Source organism: Oncorhynchus tshawytscha, linkage group LG08, assembly GCF_018296145.1.
Source record: "Oncorhynchus tshawytscha isolate Ot180627B linkage group LG08, Otsh_v2.0, whole genome shotgun sequence".
In the NCBI taxonomy this organism is placed as follows: Eukaryota; Metazoa; Chordata; class Actinopteri; order Salmoniformes; family Salmonidae; genus Oncorhynchus; species Oncorhynchus tshawytscha.
In genome coordinates, this window is record NC_056436.1 from 88,920,457 (window position 1) to 88,942,394 (window position 21,938).

General features: G+C 42.6%; 1 protein-coding gene across 2 annotated transcripts; it reads left to right on the forward strand.

The window, feature by feature from the left end:
* The first annotated feature begins 832 nt into the window (after nucleotides 1–832).
* trim105 (tripartite motif containing 105) lies at nucleotides 833–18,361 on the forward strand. Of its 2 annotated transcripts, none has more exons than XM_024434297.2 (9): nucleotides 833–918; nucleotides 3,071–3,441; nucleotides 5,304–5,399; nucleotides 7,061–7,294; nucleotides 8,232–8,245; nucleotides 8,554–8,669; nucleotides 11,468–11,649; nucleotides 16,601–16,762; nucleotides 17,064–18,361. In XM_024434297.2, exons 2-9 carry the CDS (start codon nucleotides 3,157–3,159, stop codon nucleotides 17,277–17,279), a joined length of 1,305 nt encoding a protein of 434 aa, XP_024290065.2. In that variant the 5' UTR covers nucleotides 833–918; nucleotides 3,071–3,156; the 3' UTR covers nucleotides 17,280–18,361. The 2 variants fall into 2 exon arrangements, with proteins under 2 accessions (XP_024290065.2, XP_042182098.1); XM_042326164.1 differs by lacking the exon at nucleotides 833–918 and adding an exon at nucleotides 1,063–1,219.
* The last annotated feature ends 3,577 nt before the right edge of the window (nucleotides 18,362–21,938 follow it).

A 21,938-nucleotide genomic window follows, 5' to 3' on the forward strand; every position in this document is an offset into this window, starting at 1 on the left:
TATATAGACTTTTCTATTGTGTTATTGACTGTATGTTTGTTTATTCCATGTGTAACTCTGTTGTTTGTGTCACGCTGCTTTGCTTTATCTTGGCCAGGCCGCATTTGTAAATGAGAACTTGTTCTCAACTGGCCTACCTGGTTAAATAAAGTTGTTCTCAACTAGCCTACCTGGTTAATATAAAGGAGAAATTTAAAAAATAAAAAATAAAAACATTGATTTTGAAACAAACTGCTCGAATGGATCCTCCTTTCAATCTAGCCACAGCAAATGAATAACAAAATCCAGCCATGAGAAGTGAAATGACACAACTGGATCATTTGCTTCCCACTGTTTACTCTCCCCGTCAGATGAACCTGGGCTCCCGAGTGGTCTAAGAGGCGTCACTACAGACACCCTGGTTTGAATCCAGGCTGTATCACAACCGGCTGTGATTGGGAGTCCCATAGGGCGGTGCACAGTTGGCTGGTGTAGGCCGTCATTGTAAATAAGATTTGTTCTTGTTCTTAAGAGTTTAACTGACTTGCCTAGTCAAGTTAAATAAAAAACAATCACGGAAGCCTTTGTACTTTTGGGGCGTGCACATTACATCATGTCCTCTGTTACATTGAGCTACTTAGAAAACGATGTTGCGGGTGAACATTATTTTTATTTTTTTGGCTTACTTCTAAATTACACCGCGGCCGCCACGCCATTTTTCTTAAAAAAAATAAAATAAATATATATATATATATATATATATATATATATTTCACTGTGACCTGCTGCTGATGCTTATCAAGCGGTTTGTTACTGCCTGATAAGTTAGGGCAGGAGGAGTGTGTGTTGTGACCACTGCTGCAGGTAGCTGAGTCACCTGACTCAGAGGAGACAGCGCCGTATGCGCACACATCTTGACAACTTTTTTACCAGTTGAAGGTAGGCTATGTAAATTGTCATAACAGAGATATCTACTTCCTACCCTTTTTTTTAATCCATAAAACATTAACGCGCATCAAATAAGGGCGACAAAGCACAGAAACGACTTTTAGGCGCATTAAATAAGTTGAAAGGGAAGTGGTTTTCAGGCCTTGTGGGCAGGTTTTTGACTAGGTATGGGCTATAAATGTAAACAGACCTGGCAACCCTGAGTCTGGACTTCCTGTCGAGGCGGGGCTCAGCAGCAGCTAAGTAACATCTGGCGAAGAGCTCGAGCTCTCCACCTCGGGCTGCAGAGACAGTAGGTCACATTCCTTCGACTCTTTATACACAAGTTGTAGCTTGCATACCAAACAATCAAATAGTAGCTTGCTAGTGTGTTGTTTTTTTAAACATGTAGCTAGATACCGTGCATTAGTTAACAAGGAGTATGCTTGCCAGCTAACTATAACCACAAGGTTTCTAAACCAGAGGTGCAAATAGGAAAACCTCAGGGGGAAACTTACGAAAGAGACCGAACAAGGCCGGGGTTTGAGAATTTAAATTAGAAAGTACAACATTATTCCCTTAGTAGTTAATTTTCTTTCAATCTAAAGGCATCACCAAGTAGTTGAACATGTTATTACACCAACCGCGTGACATTGACAAACTGACACGTTTTAATTTGTGTAAAAAAAAAACGACCTTTAGTACTGTATCCTTTGATAAGTATTTTGTTATTACCCCCCCAGCTGAACTGTTCCCGTTAATGTCAGCTGACTGAGTCAATATCCAGCTTACTTTCGACTTTAGAGAACTGTGACCAGCTAACGTGTTATTACGAAAACCACTCAAATGATTTTGTGATTAGTTAACTAATGACAGGCTGGACACATTAACATTTTTAACAAATGTGTTTTTTTTAATTTTCGTCTCTCTTCATAATATTACCATATGTCCCAGCTTGCTTGCCGTAGTTTTGAAGTAAACACGGAAACAACAACCCCCAGGCCTTTATTTTAAGGCCGTTTTTCGCCCTGCCAACTCCTGTATTAGTAGTTGCGCACCGACTGTTCCCGGTGTGTTGTGGGGCGCAGTGCTTTACTACAATGAGACCTGTCCACGTTACTGTTCGGTAAAGATGTGAATAACATGACTCCTGTCACTCTGAGCTCGTCCCATTCTTTTACTATAGAGGAAATATAGGTCTGTCTATTTGGCCAAATAACTCGCAATGTGTATATTTTTGTTTTAATTGGCCACCATTTTAAACACGATCTTATCTTTCTAATTATGTAAAGCAGGGCAGCGTACTCTACTGTCACCAACGCCAGCTCCGAAATACCTTGTGCCCTTTGAACGTTGAGCCCCCCCATTGTTTTCCTATGGAGAGGCATGCTTCTGTATTTCACTAAACATCCCGCAATGTGTTTATTTCGAGTTTTATTTATTCCAGCTCGTACAGCATTTTAGTCAGGATACTCTCCTCTTTCTAATGAAATAAGATTGGACAGGGTACTCTGCTGTCATCGATCGCTTAGACCAGAAATAGTAATAGTCTAAAGTTGCACCCCCTACTTCCTCGTTATGCAGACATAAGTAAACTTGGCACCATCAGGTTTACATTCTACAGGAGTTCTTTTCCAGTTTTGTCCCCAGAACAGATTTGTAGTGGTAAAGTAACAAAGGGATGAAACCTGTTGTTTTTGGTGTTTAGGGGAAATGTAACTAAACAGGCGACCGGTCCGTTCCTCTGCTCTGGGCTCGGCTCAGACAACGTTCCTTTGCCAATTTTTCAGCCTTGGGTGAATTTAGCTTCGTCCTTATTGTCCAGCCTACTAATGAGCTGTAACTGCATGTTTTCTATACTGGACACCCCCATCCTACCCTAATGGTTAGCTGTGTAACAGACCAAATGTTATTTGCTTGCTGTGGGTGCACTCTCCCTGACGGCTGATGTTGTTTTCAGCCAGGCTAAAGTAACATCATTTGTGTTTTGATCAATTCCATTATAGATGGTGATGAGTTTAGAAGGCTAAACTTTTAGCCTCCCGACAGTTGATGTCATTGAGATTCAGTGTAGCTAGGTGTACAGCTACTGTACTGATATGAATACTCCTAGCCTAAAAGTGTGTGTGTGTGTGTATAACACGGTCTCTCTCTCACCCTCCAGTCTCTTAGCGACCAGCCCTGTGGTCGGCCTCTAGCCTGTCTATGAACTGAAGTGCCTCATTTCTAAAAGAACAGACCGTCCTCATCATGTCTGCGGCAGCTCCCAACAGTAAGAGCCAGTCCAGTCTCAGAGAAGACTTGACCTGCGCCATCTGCTGTGACCTCTTTACTGAGCCGGTGATGCTGGGGTGCATGCATCACTTCTGTAAGCACTGTATCAGTACCTACTGGAGGGGTACCCAGACACCGGTTTCCTGTCCCCAGTGTAGGAAGGAGTTCACCAACAAACACTTCCAGACCAACTATCTGGTGACGGCCATGGTGGAGAAGGTTAGGGCCTCCACCTCGGACTGTTATGTCCAGAATATACAGGTGAGTTGGATAATTTAAGGTGTGTTAGTTATGAGAATTGAGACTATGTTGAGAATATAGAGGCAGGTTATGTTGAGAATATAGTTGTTATGTTGAGAATATACAGGCGTTAGTTAGTTGAGAATATAGTTGTTAGTTGAGAATATAGAGGCGTTAGTTAGTTAGTTATTTTAGAGTTGTTGTTTTTGTTTGTGTTGAGACAGCTGTTGAGACTAGTATGGAGACTGTGTTGTTCTTGTGTTATTAGACTATGACGTGTTAGTTGTTGAGACTATAGAGGCGTGTTAGTTGTGTTGAGAATATAGAGGCGAGTTAGTTGTGTTGAGAATATAGAGGCGAGTTAGTTATGTTGAGAATATAGAGGCGTGTTAGTTGTTGAGACTATAGAGGCGTGTTAAAAGGCGTGTTAGTTGTTGAGACTATAGCAGTTGTGGAGACTATAGCCTATAGAGGCGTGTTAGTTGTGTTGAGACTATAGGCGTGTTAGTTGTGTTGAGACTATAGAGTGTTACCTAAAATATAGAGGCGTGTTAGTTAAAGCTGTTGTAGTAGGTAGAGGTGCATATTAATGGCTGAACTGTAGCCTATAAAAATAAATGGTCGGACAGTCGCTATGTACAAGCTCCCAGTAATTTATTGGGTAAACAGCCAACATTTCGGCATCACTGCAGACCCCTGAAGGCACAGTGATGCTGAAACATTGTTGGTTTATCCAATAAATGACAGAGTTGGTTTTATATTTGTCTAACTTCAAGCCTTCCTTGACTTTCACTGAAGTTTTGGTTCAGCCTTGCGCGGTAGGTAGCGGCCTTGCGGATGACTCGGGGATTCTGTTTGAAACCTTTAACGAATAGCAGCTTCAAGTCATCATATGTAAACATGGACAGAAAGTGACCTTTGAGTTCAGGAAATGGGGGGGAATGGCTTCTCATGTGTTCCTCTAGTTCCTCATCTTGCTCCCCCTCCCTGTATGTTAACATTGCCAAAGCAAATTGAAGTAGATAATAAACAAAAGTGACAAAAATGAAGTGAACATTACACTCACAGAAGTTCCCAAATAAAGACATTTCAAATGTGTGTATCTGTGACCACCTCGTCTCTCTCTCGCTGTTCCTGTCTGTCTCTCTCTCGCTGTTTCTGTCTCTCTCTCGCTGTTTCTGTCTGTCGCTGTTGAGGTAGTGAAGGCATGTTCTGCCAGGCAGCACAGTGTAATCTAACTGACAATAATTCACTCTAGGGTTCATCCCAAATGACCCTATACCTTTATAGTGCACTTCTTTTGACCGGGGCTGTAGGGACTATATAGGGAATAGGGTGCCATTTGGAACACATGGTCTCAAACCAAAGGTCTCTTATATTCCCTGATACCAGGGATGGGCAACCTGCAGGCCTGCAGGCCTGTGGTTTTATCTTGTTATGTCAGTCACAGTAACTCAATCAACCCATGTTATCTTCCAATAGTTGTGTCCGGAACAGAACCATTTTTTTTTTTTTACTGATTTGACCCCACCACCACCACCAAAGTACCTGTTTTCTATTTTTCATTCTACCTTTTGAAATAGATTATTTGTTACTTTGTAGCTCAACATTTTTAAATGACTTTGCCAAACAGTGTGGATACAGCAGCTACAGATGAGTCGTTCCGGGAGAGGAATGAGACGGACATTTGGCTAAAATGTTTTCCTCGCAAGGAGAAGGGCCTCAAAAGGCTAGGGCTGGCTGGGACTGTACGGATGGGGGTCCCTGCTATCAATTGTTCCATATTCTTCCAATTAAGACACAGGAAACGCTTTCCTCATTAACCTGTTTCTTTTGAAGTAGCCCAACATTTTGACCATGTTCTTTTTATGTTCTGTTGTCAGAAACAACAGAAGGATTCGTTGGAGGCCCACAGACGGAGACGAGAGGATTTCATCACTGTTCTAAACGGAGACCAGGACAAGATGGAGAGCATCAAGGTAAAGACCTGTGTGTGTGATGCAGAGAGGAACAATGGAGTCTATAAAGTTTTAGGAGGACATCCATCAACATTAAGTCTGTCCTCTTGTCTGTCACAATTTAAAACACATAGTTGGACATGAAGATTATAGATTTAAGTTGTTAAAAAAAAATCAAGTCCTCAACTGGCAGCTTCATTAAATAGTACCCGCAAAACAACAGTCTCAACGTCAACAGTGAAGAGGCGACTCCGGGATGCTGGCCTTCTAGGCAGAGTTGCAAAGAAAAAGCCATATCTCAGACTGGCCAATAAAAAGAAAAGATTAAGATGGGCAAAAGAACAGACACTGGACAGAGGAACACTGCCTACAAGGACAGCATCCCGGAGTCGCCTCTTCACTGTTGACGTTGAGACTGTTGTTTTGCGGGTACTATTTAATGAAGCTGCCAGTTGAGGACTTTGTGAGGCGTCTGTTTCTGAAACTAGACACACTAATGTACTTGTCCTCTTGCTCAGTTGTGCACCGGGGCCTCACACTCTTTGTATTCTAGTTAGTTTGCACTGTTCTGTGAAGGGAGTAGTACACAGCATTGTACGAGGTCAATGGCAATTTCTCGCATTTTAATAGCCTTCATTTCTTAGAACAAGAATAGACTGACGAGTTTCAGAAGGTCTTTGTTTCTCGCCATTTTGAGCCTGTAATCGAACCCACAAATGCTGACGGTCCTGATACTCAACTAGTCTGAAGAATGTCAGATTAATTGCTTCTTTAATCAGAACAACAGTTTTCAGCTGTGCTAACATAATTGTAATAGTGGTTTCTAATGATCAAATAGCCTTTTAAAATGAAACTTGGATTAGCTAATGTAATGTGCCATTGGAACACATGAGTGATGGTTGCTGATAATGGACCTCTGTACGTTTATGTAGATATTCCATTAAAAATCAGCCGTTTCCAGCTACAATAGTCATTTACAACATTAACAATGTCTACACTGTATATTTGATATTTTAATGGACAAAAAGCACTTTCTTTCAAAAACAAGGACATTTCTAAGTGACCCCAAACTTTTGAATGGTAGTGTGTGTGTCTGTGTGTATATATGTGTATATATATATATTATATAATATATATATATATATATATATATATTATATAATATATATATATATATATATATATATATATATATATATATATATATATATATATATATATATATATATATATATATATATATATATATATATATATGTGTGTGTGTATATATTATATACACATACATACATATATATATATTATATACACACACACACATATATATATCTATATCTATATCTATATATATCAGCCCAGGGATGACAGGTGGCAAAAAAAAGTTACTGTCAAACCTGTAGTGTGTTGAAGGGGAGGACTGCAGTTATGTCCCTTCATTATGGATGGTAGTTGGTGTATAAGATGGGGGTTTGGTTGTTGGTGTGTTTCCTGATTCATGTCCCACTCAGGTCAGTTCATCTCACACGACTGGATTCATCTTCATTCAGTCAACTTTATTTTCCCCAGAACATTTTTTTAACATTTAGGATTTGATTTATATCCAGGTTGATATCCTGGATCATATCCATCCTCCTCCCCCTCCATCTCTCCCCTCCCCCTCCATCTCTCCCCTCTGTCTGTAGAGAATTGGCTCTGAGCTGCAGGTTAGGATCCAAGGGGAGTTCCAGGCGTTGCAGGCCTTCCTTGCGGAGGAGGAGGCGTGTGTGTTGGAACGGCTGCGGAGGGAGCAGGAGGTGGCTCTGGAACAGCTGCAGCGCCACCTGGAGGCTGTCAGAGAGGCTGTCAGTCAGCTGGATCACAGTATGAGAATCTTGCATGAGGCTGCTACTACCACGCAACAGACTGGACTAGTAGAGGTATTGAAGAGTTCTTCAGGGTTTATAGAAATCCCAAGTAGGTGTGTCTGTGACTAATAGAAAAGGAAAACAGTGATGTTGAGACTGGAGAAGATTGTTTCCTGAAACTCTCCTTGACTTGAGCCGCAACAACCACATTGCAGTCTGCTTATAGAGGTGACTACTGTTGGACTGTTTTGACCCTTCAGGGTTTAGAGGTGACTACTGTTTTGACCCTTTGGGGTTTATAGAGGGGACTACTGTTGGACTGTTGACTCTTTGGGGTTTATAGAGGTGACTACTGTTTTGACCCTTTGGGGTTTATAGAGGTGACTACTGTTTTGACCCTTCGGGGTTTATAGAGGGGACTACTGTTGGACTGTTTTGACCCTTCGGGGTTTACTAACTCTGTATCTGACACCATAGAGCAGAGCTTTCTAACCCTGTTCCCACAGGGCTACCCAACTGTCGGTTCTCTCTCCAGGAACAGGGTTGGAGAGCATGGTTGTAGTAGAACAATGTTCCCCCAACTGCTCGTTAAGTTCTAGTTCTATCTACTGTATTCCAGGGTTTTCTGGATCAAAAATGTTGTTTAAATGGTGAGTGTGGCAGGGGGAGCAGCCAGATTTTAGGGAACATTTTAAAGGCCCCTTGGTGGTTTAGAGGTTTGCGCTTTTTAAGGCCATTTTCTACAATTCTACACATTTTGCCATGCAGCTGAGACTTCTTGCAGTTTTAAATCAAATGTCCTATGCTACATATTCTAACACAGATTTTAAGGAAATGTTTGCAGATTTTTTATTTATATGTATTTTTTAAATGCATTTCTGTGGTATTGAAAGTATTCCTTTGAGATGGTAGAGCAGTGTTCCCTGCAGTAGAGTATTGGATCTGTATTTTATTTTCATTTGAATTCGTAGCTAATATCTCACCCTGATTTCTCTTTCTCTCTCTGCAGCTTCCACAGATACGGTGAGTGATTCTTGGACTCTCCCTCTGTCATGGCCAACAGTGTTGAACCTCTTCACGATCTAACATGTTTGTTTTCAAACAATGTAAAAAATAAAATAAAATTGGACTAAAGGAGCACGAAGGCTTCATAGTGCCCTCCGTTTGACCGGTGCTCATACAAAACTAGTGCACTAATTAAGAGAATAGGCTCTGGTCAAAAGTAGTGCACTACATGGGGACTAGGGTGCAATTTGGGAGGTATTTAATAGTGTCCCTTTTTAAATCATCAGTTTTCACCAAGTGATTTACATGGTTTCTTTCTTCACCAGGCCTCCATTAGACGTGGGCCCAGGACCAGAGCTAGACTTGAATGGCTTCAGCAGTAGATACATGGCCCCGCTGCAGTACATCACATGGAGGAAGATGTTCAAGTCTCTCAAACCCGGTAAGATCCCACCCCTCCGCGGCTGGCCTAGGTACAGGATGCGTGCCAACTGGCCCCCTACGGCCGGCCGAGGTCCAGGATGCGTGCCAACTGGCCCCCTACGGCTGGCCTAGGTCCAGGATGCGTGCCAACTGGCCCCCTACGGCCGGCCGAGGTCCAGGATGCGTGCCAACTGGCCCCCTACGGCCGGCCGAGGTCCAGGATGCGTGCCAACTGGCCCCCTGTTCCCTTTATGGTACACTACTTACCTCCACAAAACAAAATGTCTTGTCTTTATTGCAGTCACCCGCATTAGATTTCCTCTTCCTGGCACTGATTCCTCTCCTCTTCCTGGCACTGATTCCTCTCCTCTCCTCTTCCTGGCACTGATTCCTCTCCTCTTCCTGGCACTGATTCCTCTCCTCTTCCTGGCACTGATTCCTCTCCTCTTCCTGGCACTGATTCCTCTCCTCTTCCTGATTCCCTTTCCTGGCACTGATTCCTGATTCCTGGCACTGATTCCTCTCCTCTTCCTGGCACTGATTCGGCTGTTGGCCGCAGAGTTACAGACAACACGCATCGAAGTTAAGCCGTACCAATATACCTGGACCTGTTAATAAAGTACATCATAGAAAAGTAGTAACTGGGGCGTAGCTCCTCAACCTAAAAACATTTAACCTCTTCCCCCTACTAGCTCTACTAGACAACACTTAACCTCTTCACCCCAGGCCTACTAGATGACATATAGACAACACTTAACCTCTTCCCCCAGGCCTACTAGATGACATATAGACAACACTTAACCTCTTCCCCCCCAGGCCTACTAGATGATGTATAGACACACCACCCCATAATGACAGTGAAAATTTGTTTTAGCAAACTTATCAACAATAAACACCTTATTTACATAAGTATTCAGACCCTTTGCTATGAGACTCGATAATTGAGCTCAGGTGCTTCCTGTTTCCATTGATCCTTGAGATGTTTCTACAACTTGATTGGAGTCCAGCTGTGGTAAATTCAATTGATTGGACTTGATTTGGAAAGGCCTGTCTAACACAGTTTTGACTCTGGGTCAAAATTCTACAAAGATCGAGCTATATAAAGGACCATATTCATTTCAGGTAAAATAACAACCCAAATGTTAATCTCCCAGAACAAATTAGCAAGCTTGCTAAATGTCAATTTGATGTTTTATGTGTGACAAATTTTAATTTAGTTTCACAGTTTTGATCGTGTCTGGTGTGGATGAACAAAATCAACATGCGAATGATGGCAGACGCATGGCCTGTGTAGTCAGCATATAAGTCATACCATATATCCGACACGATCTCGTGACTGGCTTGTCCTTCATGTTCCTGTTTTTAGTTTCTCTGCCCCCCCCAACATGGAACCAACTCCAGGAAATTGCTGCATACATATCAAGTGTTCATGGCCACATGTCCAAATGGTTAGCAGATGTTATTGCGAACGTAGCGAAATGCTTCTGCTTCTAGCTCCGACAGTGCAGTAATATCTAACAAATTACACAACATATATGCAATACACACATCTAAGAAGGAATGAATTATGACTATATACATATAGATGAAAAATGGTGCGTAAATCAAAACCCTACGAAGTTTAAGAGTTAGTCGTGATGCTACCATCTTCATCTGCGCCCTCTTGATCCTACGGTTGTTTTAAACCTGTTATGGCTAGACGTCCCGCTAGTGGCACACCTCGACAACCATACTGTGAAATTGCAGAGCGTGAAATTCAAATTACAGAAGTATTTAACATTCATGAAAATACAAATGTTCTACATCAAAATAAAGCGCAACTTCTTGTTAATCCAGCCGCCGTGTCAGATTTCAAAAAGGCTTTACCTTGCGATTATCTAAGGACGGCGCCCCGCACACAAAACCATTAAACATATTTCAACCAGGCAGGTGCGCCACAAGTCAGAAATGGCGATATAATAAATCCCTTACCCTTTGCGTGACAACAGAAGATCTTCAAAGGTCCCAGTAGCATCACAAATGGTCCTTTTGTTCGATAAAGTTCTTTTATGTCCATAATTCAGTTTAACTGGCACACTTCATTCAATAATCCACCCGTTTCCCTCCTTCAAAATGAATCCCAAACGTTACCAATAAACTTCTCCAAGTCAAACAACGTTTATAATCAAACCTCAGGTACCCTAATACGTAAATAAATGCTACAATTTAAGATGGCTAATTGTTATTGTCTTTACCGGAGATAAACAATGCGCTCTTATCCACGCGCATGAAAACACTACAGCCAAAATGGGAGCCACTTAGAAAAACTACATTCTAGCAAATATTTTCCAAAAACCAGCCTGAAACACTTTCTGAAGACTGACATCTAGCGGAAGCCCTAGAAACTGCACTCGGAGGATTTCACCTCATAATTAAAATGACAGCCATTGGAAACAGTGGTAGGCTGAAATATATGTTTTTGGATGGTTTGTCCTCAGGGTTTTGCCTGCCATATCAGTTCTGTTATACTCAGACATTATTTTTTTCAGAAACTTTAGTTTTTTTTCTCCAAATCTACCATAATATGCATATCCTAGCTTCTGGGCCCGAGTAACGGGCAGTTTACTTTAGGCACGCTTTTCATCCGAACGTCATACTGCCCCCTATCCCAAAGAGGTTATTAAATGTGCTCTGTCCTAGGGTTGTTTTTATTTTTCTGTGTAGTTCTCTTCAGGGCTCACTGGGGAAAAGAGACCTGGGCCTCATGGTTGACGTCCCTGTAAACATAAAGGTGATCTAAAAGCATTGAACCTTAATGTAACCCCCTTTCCCCCTCAGGTCCGGCCCCGGTAACGTTCGACGTGGACACGGCCCACCCCAGTGTCTACGTATCCAGAGATAGAACCATCGCAGTAGACTGTGATAGCATGACCCCCTACCAGCCCAACCCTAAGAGGTTCCTACAGTCTGTCAACGTGCTGGGGGCTCAGGGCTTCCAAGATGGACGCCACTACTGGGAGGTAGGGTGGTATATACAGGGCATTCGGGGAGTATTCAGACCCCTTGACTTTTTCCACATTTTGTTACGTTACAGCCTTATTCTAAAATGGGTTCAATAGTTTTTTTTCCCCCCTCAATCTACACACCAAACCCATAATGACGAAGCAAAAACAGGCTAGAAATTTATGCAAATGTAAAAAAAAGAGATGCATATCACATTTACATAATTATTCAGACCATTTACTCAGTACTTTGTTGAAGCACCTTTGGCAGCGATTACAGCTTTGAGTCTTCTTGGGTATGACGCTACAAGCTTGGCACACCTGAATTTGTGGAGTTTCTGCGGAGATGCGCACACACACACACACACACACACACACACACACTGCATTCTATTTTTGTTAAATATTTGTATAATATTTTTTTTTGAAGAAATGCAACAATTTTAAGCAATTTTACTGATTTTAGTTCATAATAGAATCAGTGAATTTTAAATAAATTCATTAGGACCTAATCTATGGATTTCACGACTGGTCAGGGGTATAGGCCCGGAAGGGCATGGGCCCGGAAGGGCATGGGAGGGCCTGGGAGGGCCTGGGAGGGCATGGGCCTGGGCCCGGCCAGCCGCTCTTTTACACCACTGCTACTCTGTTATCTATGCATAGTCACTTTAACTCTACCTACATGTACATGTTTCCACAATTACCTCGATTAACCGGTGCCCCTTCACATTGACTCTGTACCGGTACCCTCTGTATATAGTCTCCACATTGACTCTGTACCGGTACCCCCTGTATATAGCCTCCACATTGACTCAGTACTGGTATCAAATCAAATGTATTTATATAGCCCTTCGTACATCAGCTGATATCTCAAAGTGCTGTACAGAAACTCAGCCTAAAACCCCAAACAGCAAGCAATGCAGGTGTAGAAGCACGGTGGCTAGGAAAAACTCCCTAGAAAGGCCGAAACCTAGAGAGGAACCAGGCTATGTGGGGTGGCCAGTCCTCTTCTGGCTGTGCCGGGTGGAGATTATAACAGAACATGGCCAAGATGTTCAAATGTTCATAAATGACCAGCATGGTTGAATAATAAGGCAGAACAGTTGAAACTGGAGCAGCAGCACAGTCAGGTGGAAGTTGAAACTGGAGCAGCAGCATGGCCAGGTGGACTGGGGACAGCAAGGAGTCATCATGTCAGGTAGTCCTGGGGCATGGTCCTAGGGCTCAGGTCCTCCGAGAGAGAGAAAGAGAGAAGGAGAGAATTAGAGAACGCACACTTAGATTCACACAGGACACCGAATAGGACAGGAGAAGTACTCCAGATATAACAAACTGACCCCAGCCCCCCGACACATAAACTACTGCAGCATAAATACTGGAGGCTGAGACAGGAGGGGTCAGGAGACACTGTGGCCCCATCCGAGGACACCCCCGGACAGGGCCAAAAAGGAAGGATATAACCCCACCCACTTTGCCAAAGCACAGCCCCCACACCACCTAGAGGGATATCTTCAACCACCAACTTACCATCCTGAGACAAGGCTGAGTATAGCCCACAATGATCTCTGCCACTGCACAACCCAAGGGGGGGGCGCCAACCCAGACAGGATGACCACATCAGTGAATCAACCCACTCGGGTGACGCACCCCTTCCTGGGACGGCATGAGAGAGCCCCAGTAAGCCGGTGACTCAGCCCCTGTAATAGGGTTAGAGGCAGAGAATCCCAGTGGAAAGAGGGGAACCGGCCAGGCAGAGACAGCAAGGGCGGTTCGTTGTTCCAGAGCCTTTCCGTTCACCTTCCCACTCCTGGGCCAGACTACACTCAATCATATGACCCACTGAAGAGATGAGTCTTCAGTAAAGACTTAAAGGTTGAGACCGAGTTTGCGTCTCTGACATGGGTAGGCAGACCGTTCCATAAAAATGGAAATTCTAGGGACAATAAGGAGGCCTGCGTCTTGTGACCGTAGCGTACGTGTAGGTATGTACGGCAGGACCAAATCAGAGAGATAGGTAGGAGCAAGCCCATGTAATGCTTTGTAGGTTAGCAGTAAAACCTTGAAATCAGCCCTTGCTTTGACAGGAAGCCAGTGTAGAGAGGCTAGCACTGGAGTAATATGATCAAATTTTTTGGTTCTAGTCAGGATTCTAGCAGCCGTATTTAGCACTAACTGAAGTTTATTTAGTGCTTTATCCGGGTAGCCGGAAAATAGAGCATTGCAGTAGTCTAACCTAGAAGTGACAAAAGCATGGATTAATTTTTCTGCATCATTTTTGGACAAAGTTTCTGATTTTTGCAATGTTACGTAGATGGAAAAAAGATGTCCTTGAAATGGTCTTGATATGTTCTTCAAAAGAGAGATCAGGGTCCAGAGTAACGCCGAGGTCCTTCAGTTTTATTTGAGACGACTGTACAACCATTAAGATTAATTGTCAGATTCAACAGAAGATCTTTGTTTCTTGGGACCTAGAACAAGCATCTCTGTTTTGTCTGAGTTTAATAGTAGAAAGTTTGCAGCCATCCACTTCCTTATGTCTGAAACACATGCTTCTAGCGAGGGCAATTTTGGGGCTTCACCATGTTTCATTGAAATGTACAGCTGTGTGTCATCCGCATAGCAGTGAAAGTTTACATTATGTTTTCGAATAACATCCCCAAGAGGTAAAATATATAGTGAGAACAATAGTGGTCCTAAAACGGAACCTTGAGGAACACCGAAATTTACAGTTGATTTGTCAGAGGACAAACCATTCACAGAGACAAACTGATATCTTTCCGACAGATAAGATCTAAACCAGGCCAGAACATGTCCGTGTAGACCAATTTGGGTTTCCAATCCCTCCAAAAGAATGTGGTGATCGATGGTATCAAAAGCGGCACTAAGGTCTAGGAGCACGAGGACAGATGCAGAGCCTCGGTCCGATGCCATTAAAATGTCATTTACCACCTTCACAAGTGCCGTCTCAGTGCTATGATGGGGTCTAAAACCAGACTGAAGCATTTCGTATACATTGTTTGTCTTCAGGAAGGCAGTGAGTTGCTGCGCAACAGACTTCTCTAAAATTTTTGAGAGGAATGGAAGATTCGATATAGGCCGATTAGTTTTTTTTTATATTTTCTGGATCAAGGTTTGGCTTTTTTAAAAGAGGCTTTATTACTGCCACTTTTAGTGAGTTTGGTACACATCCGGTGGATAGAGCCGTTTATTATGTTCAACATAGGAGGGCCAAGCACAGGAAGCAGCTCTTTCAGTAGTTTAGTTGGAATAGGGTCCAGTATGCAGCTTGAAGGTTTAGAGGCCATGATTATTTTCATCATTGTGTCAAGAGATATAGTACTAAAACACTTGAGCGTGTCTCTTGATCCTAGGTCCTGGCAGAGTTGTGCAGACTCAGGACAACTGAGGTTTGGAATAATACGCAGATTTAAAGAGGAGTCTGTAATTTGCTTTCTAATAATCATAATCTTTTCCTCAAAGAAGTTCATGAATTTATCACTGCTAAAGTGAAAGTCATCCTCTCTTGGGGAATGCTGCTTTTTAGTTAGCTTTGCGACAGTATCAAAAATGAATTTCGGATTGTTCTTATTTTCCTCAATTAAGTTAGAAAAATAGGATGATCGAGCAGCAGTAAGGGCTCTACGGTACTGCACGGTACCGTCCTTCCAAGCTAGTCGGTTTTTAGTTTTAGTTTTTTTTTAGTTTTTAGGGGTGCATGTTGGACAAAACCCACTGAGTCGATGATGGCTCCTTTGAAAGCCTTTTGATGTGGGTCTGTTATTTGGACTTTTCCATGTGAATATTAAAGTCACCAAAGATTAGAATATTATCTGCTTTTCCATGACTACTGCTAACTACAAGGTCCGATAGGAATTCAGGGAACTCAGTGAGGAATGCTGTATATGGCCCAGGAGGCCTGTAAACAGTAGCTATAAAAAGTGATTGAGTAGGCTGCATAGATTTCATGACTAGAAGCTCAAAAGACAAATGTCTTTTTTTTTTTTTTTTTTTTTTTTTTGTAAATTTAAATTTGCTATCGTAAATGTTAGCAACACCTCCGCCTTTGCGTAATGCACGGGGATATGGTCACTAGTGTAGCCAGGAGGTGAGGCCTCATTTAAAACAGTAAATTCATCAGGCTTAAGCCATGTTTCAGTCAGGCCAATCACATCAAGATTATGATCAGTGATTAGTTCATTGACTATAATTGCCTTTGAAGTAAGGGATCTAACATTAAGTAGCCCTATTTTGAGATGTGAGGTATCATGATCTCTTTCAGTAATGACAGGAATGGAGGTGGTCTTTATCCTAGTGAGATTGCTAAGGCGAACACCGCCATGTTTAGTTTTGCCCAACCTAGGTCGAGGCACAGACACTGTCTCAATGGTGATAGCTGAGCTGATTACACTGACTGTGCTCCACATTGTGACCACACATCTACTGGTACCCCCTCTGTATATAGTCTCCACATTGACTCTGTACTGGTACCCCTGTAATACCCTGTATATAGCCTCCACATTGACTCTGTACCCTGGCCTACCCCCTGTATATAGCCTCCACATTGACTCTGTAATACCCTGGCCTCCACCTCTGTACCTGTATATAGCCTCCACATTGACTCTGTACCGGTACCCCCTGTACCCCCATTGACTGTATATAGCCTCCACATTGACTCAGTACTGTAATACCCTGTATATAGCCTCCACATTGACTCAGTACTGTAATACCCTGTATATAGCCTCCACATTGACTCAGTACTGTAATACCCTGTATATAGCCTCCACATTGACTCTGTACCGGGTAAGGGCTTGTAAGTCAGCATTTCCCTGTTTGACGCATGTGACTAATAAAATTTGATTTGAGACAGCTTGATGTACAGGACACCCCCTGGACAGGACACTAGTCTCTGTTTATTCTATTACAGGATATTGTATTGTGGTATTTATTTACTAATATCTATCCCTCCTAGGTAGGAGTGGGCAGCAAGGCCAAGTGGGACCTGGGTGTGGCGTCGGAGAGGGTTGACCGTCAGGCCCGGGTCAAGCTGAGTCCTGAGAGCGGTTACTGGACCCTACGACTGAGGGAGGGAGACCAGTACTCTGCAGGCACACAGCCCTGGACACGGCTCCAGGTGGGATCCTCTGTGCTACAGTAGTGACACTTCAGGGTTTAGTGAAACTCATGTTGACTCTCTTCTTCGGCTGTCCCCACTGGAGAACCCTATTGGGTTCCACCTAGAACCCTATTGGGTTCCACCGAGAACCCTATTGGGTTCCACCGTGGGGACAGCCAAGAACTGTTTTGGAACATTTTTTTCTTCCTAAGAGTGTATGTGCGACCCATGGATTATTGGCGCTGAAGTGGCTCTTTAATTTAACATTGATCCACCTGATAACATCTGGTTGTTTCTCTCTCCATGTTGTGTCCTGCAGGTTGGCTGGTCTCCCCAGAGGATAGGGGTGTTCCTGGACTGTGATGAGAGGAAGGTGTCCTTCTATAACGCTGATGACATGAGTCTCCTGTACTCCTTCAGTAACGGCCCCAGGGGCAGAGTGCTGCCGTTCTTTAGTCCCTGTGTCAATGATACTAACCGGAAACCACAGCCCATACAGCTGCTGCACTATCCTCCTGTTGACCTGACCCGTTAGGACAGGTGTGTCAATGATACTAACCAGAAACCACAGCCCATACACCTGCACTACCCTCCTGTTGACCTGACCCGTTAGGACAGGTGTGTCAATGATACTAACCAGAAACCACAGCCCATACAGCTGCTGCACATATCCTCATGTTAGGACACGTGTGTAGAAGACTGGTGTATCAATGACTACAGTCAGAAACCATATCCCATAATGCTCCTCTTGGTCCTGACTGGTGTGTTTTGAGATGGGGTTTCTCTGATCCTTGGCTCTTGATTTGCCAGTTGCTGTAATAGTTTGCCCAAAGTGTCTACTGTTTGAGCTTCCCAAGTCTCTAAATCACTAAAACGTATCACTTCATTCCTCCTGAGGCATTTACTTCCAAAGGGTTTTGCAATGGAACAGTTGCTATAGTAAATGTCTCATCAGCATGATGCATCATGGGAATCAGAATGTGGTCTTATTATAAAGGAGTAGTACAAATATTGTAATAAATTCTGCTTTAGTGGCTATGTGTACTTTTTGGGTGACTAAATTCTCACAAATGTGAGTTATAGATATTTCATTCTACTTACACTTTTTAGACTTGTTTAAGATGTGTGCTATTTCTATGCTAAAGTTTTCTTTCTTGTGACTTTTGCTTTCGGTTTTGTACACCAGCTTCAAAAAGCTGAAACAACAATATTTTTGGTTATGGAAGGTATATTTCACAGAGGTTTAGAAGGTACAGTGATTCTCTACACTATACTACCTTATTTTGTCACACAAACTGGAATTAGGCAAACTACTAGAGTTTTAGTCCACCTTTAAGTATCAGCCTGTTGCTCTTGACAAAATGGGTCCCGTTGTCCATTTAGTCGATGTTTCCTCCTGTGTTTAAGAGTCACTGTAGATGTGTGTGTATATATATATATATATATATCATAATTACACCACCTTTAAATCCCCCTGCTTTCTCATCGGGGCTTATGTTATACCTTCTCACCATTTTATGTGATCTCTATTTTTAATTGGTTCAATATAGCTTTAAAAGTGTTTTATTTCATCACAGTACTTTTTAATTTTGTTTTTGAGTTCTTTGCGATCATTATTTTTCCTTAATCTGAATACTACACATTTACATATCTCATCAGATTCAATGAAGGACTGATTTTATTCAATGAACCAAATCAATGAAGGACTGATTTTATTCAATGAACCAAATCAAACAAGGACTTGATTTTATTCAATGAACCAAATCAATGAAGGACTGATTTTAAATGGAGTCATCTGAACCAAATCATGAAGGACTGATTTTATTGTAATCAGAGAAATTTTTTTTTTCTGAAAATAGGGGGGTGAGGAACATTGACAAAAACAATTAACCAAATCAATGAAGGACTGATTTTATTGTAATCAGAGAAATTACTTTTTTAGCACAGTGGGGGGGGAAGTCATTGACAATAAACAATGAACCAAATCAAACACTTATCATGTCTTGTCTATGGTATTCAGCTTTCAGATCTCTGAGTACTGCAACACAGATTGTCTGAGAATCACAGATTGAGCCAATGGTTTTTAAATGGAGTCATCTGACAAATGATGAACAGCGACTGTATTTTTTTTTTTCACTGCCAACCTTTTTGTCGTATGCAGCTCGTCTGAAAATAGTGGAGTGGTGAGGAACTTTCGACAAACTGACAATTAATGAATGAATTATATACGATTTCCTCTGTGTTCATGAGTCTCGGTTGTCGTCGGGGTTAGCACAGTGCACCTGGGGGAGGAAGTGTGTTGTATCCCTGAGTAACATCCCTGACATCCCCCTGCCAGTCACCGAGCGAGGTTGCACCTCTGTTATCTCTAACATACCGCTCAGCCACTTCCTGTTTCCTCTTGCAAGGGTCAGAGGTCACACAAACACACTGTGCAGGATGGAGGGTTGGGGATTAGGCCTGCAGCCTTCTGGCTGGGTAACTAACCAGCCCCCTGGGGGGGTTATGGATGGCACTGTGCAGGATGGCCAGCAGTGCTTCATTTGTAAATTGGGCGGTCCTGGAACACACAGTAAGTGCGAGAAGCGGAGGTTTATCAGGGGTGCTCAGAGGTTCCCGGAACACATTGAGGAAAAATGGTCAAACACAACGACAGGCTACATGGCTGTTTACTGTCTATGGTGGTGAAACAGACAGCACTCTCCAAGTAGCCTACTGTCTACGGTGGTGAAACAGACAGAACTCTCCAAGTAGCCTACTGTCTACGGTGGTGAAACAGACAGAACTCTCCAAGTAGCCTACTGTCTACGGTGGTGAAACAGACAGAACTCTCCAAGTAGCCTACTGTCTACGGTGGTGAAACAGACAGAACTCTCCAAGTAGCCTACTGTCTATGGTGGTGAAACAGACAGAACTCTCCAAGTAGCCTACTGTCTACGGTGGTGAAACAGACAGAACTCTCCAAGTAGCCTACTGTCTACGGTGGTGAAACAGACAGAACTCTCCAAGTAGCCTACTGTCTACGGTGGTGAAACAGACAGCACTCTCCAAGTAGCCTACTGTCTACGGTGGTGAAACAGACAGAACTCTCCAAGTAGCCTACTGTCTATGGTGGTGAAACAGACAGAACTCTCCAAGTAGCCTACTGTCTATGGTGGTGAAACAGACAGAACTCTCCAAGTAGCCTACTGTCTCTGGTGGTGAAACAGAACTCTCCAAGTAGCCTACTGTCTCTGGTGGTGAAACAGACAGAACTCTCCAAGTAGCCTACTGTCTCTGGTGGTGAAACAGACAGAACTCTCCAAGGTGCTGATTAATTCACAGCATTTTAGACGTCACTGCAGTATACCCACATACTTGAGTATAGCTGCGGGGCAGTTACACAAGTACACTTTTATTCGAGCCTCATTTTCTAGATACCAGTGTACAGGGACATTTTTAGCAGACTGCAGAACATCCACTACAGTGGCTTGCAGAAGTATCCCCCCTTGGCATTTTCCCTATTTCGTTGCTTTACAACCTGGAATTAAAATATCTATTTTTTGGGGGGGATCATTTGATTTACACAACATACCTTCCACTTTGAAGATGCTAAATATTTTTTATTGTGACTCAAGAAATAAGAAAAAAACATTGAGTGTGCATAACTATTCACCCCCCCCAAAAAAAAAAGTCAATACTTCGTAGAGCCACCTTTTGCAGCAATTACAGCTGCAAGTCTCTTGGGGTATGTCTCTATAAGCTTGGCATTTCTAGCCTCTGGGATTTTCTCCCATTCTTCAAGGTAAAACTGCTCCAGCTCCTTCAAGTTGGATGGGTTCCACTGGTGTGCAGCAATCTTTAAGTCATTCCACAGATTCTCAATTAGATTGGCCTCGTCAAAGCACAGACCTCATTCCAAGACATTTAAATATTTCCCCTTAAACCACTGCTTTAGCAGTATGCTTAGGGTCATTGTCCTGCTGGAAGGTGAACCTCTGTCCCGCTCTCAAATCTCTGGAAGACTGAAACAGGTTTCCCTCAATAATTTCCCTGTATTTGGCACCATCCATCATTCCTTCAATTCTGACCAGTTTGATAAGAGGTGCTGGGTTTGCGTCAGACATAGCGATTTCCTTGATGGCCAAAAAGCTAAGTACTTTGTTCCACATGTTTGGGGAGTCTCCCACATGCCTTTTGGTGAACCAAACGTGTTTGTTTCTTTTTTTTCTTTAAGCAATGGCTTTTTTCTAGCCATTCTTCCATAAAGCCCAGCTCTGTGCAACAAAATAAGACAAATGCCATGGGGGTGAATACTTCTGCAAGACTCTGTATATTATTATATATTATTATATATATATATTATTATTATATCATATTCAGCTGTGGGGTTTACAAGAACCACATTTCATATAATTTTTACATATCAGAATATAATTTCAAATCAAATAAATCAATGTAGGCTACAGCAGAACACACATGATGATGTACAGGGGGGAGAACAAGTATTTGATACACTGCCGATTTTGCAGGTTTTCCTACTTACAAAGCATGTAGAGGGCTGTAATTTTTATCATAGGTACACTTCAACTGTGAGAGACGGAATCTAAAACAAAAATCCAGAAAATCACATTGTAAGATTTTTAAATAATTAATTTGCATTTAAAAAATACACTTTTCTTATCCATTTTCTTTATATGGCTTTCCCACGTTTCAAATTCAGCATGGAGACGACTAGACTAGGCTACGTGACGTGACGTGATTACGTAGGGACCTCTTCACTAGTTGACCACCACGACCAAGACCTGTGTCAAGATCAGTTACTTAGGACACCGGCCCTCCCCATAACCTCTATGTACAAATAAGAGGGCAGGTCTGAGATCAGTGTGGCAGAATAGGATGATTACATAGAAGGATCACCGTGCTTTTACATGATGGTCTTTCTGGGGTGGGAGAAATGACGAGGAGGCAATTTGATTCAACGCGGATTGCTTTAACTAGAATGTCTACAGTGCGAACAGTGAAATAATTAATAAATCAACGTTGCGAGAGGTACCAGATCTGGGGAAATAGGTGCCGGAACAAACAAAGTCAAATCTGATGGCCAGGACAGTGACAGTAAGGATCAGACCTCCAGGCTGCTGCTAGGGCATACAGTGACAGTAAGGATCAGACCTCCAGGCTGCTGCTAGGGGATACAGTGACAGTAAGGATC

What these genes read in the sequence shown, in the direction of transcription:
- trim105 (XM_024434297.2), top strand. Translation starts at nt 3,157, where the DNA reads ATGTCTGCGGCAGCTCCCAACAGTAAGAGCCAGTCCAGTCTCAGAGAA. An exon ending in GTTATGTCCAGAATATACAG is followed by an intron (nt 3,442 to 5,303) that starts GTGAGTTGGATA and finishes TTCTGTTGTCAG; the next exon opens with AAACAACAGAAGGATTCGTT. An exon ending in GTTCAAGTCTCTCAAACCCG is followed by an intron (nt 8,670 to 11,467) that starts GTAAGATCCCAC and finishes TTTCCCCCTCAG; the next exon opens with GTCCGGCCCCGGTAACGTTC.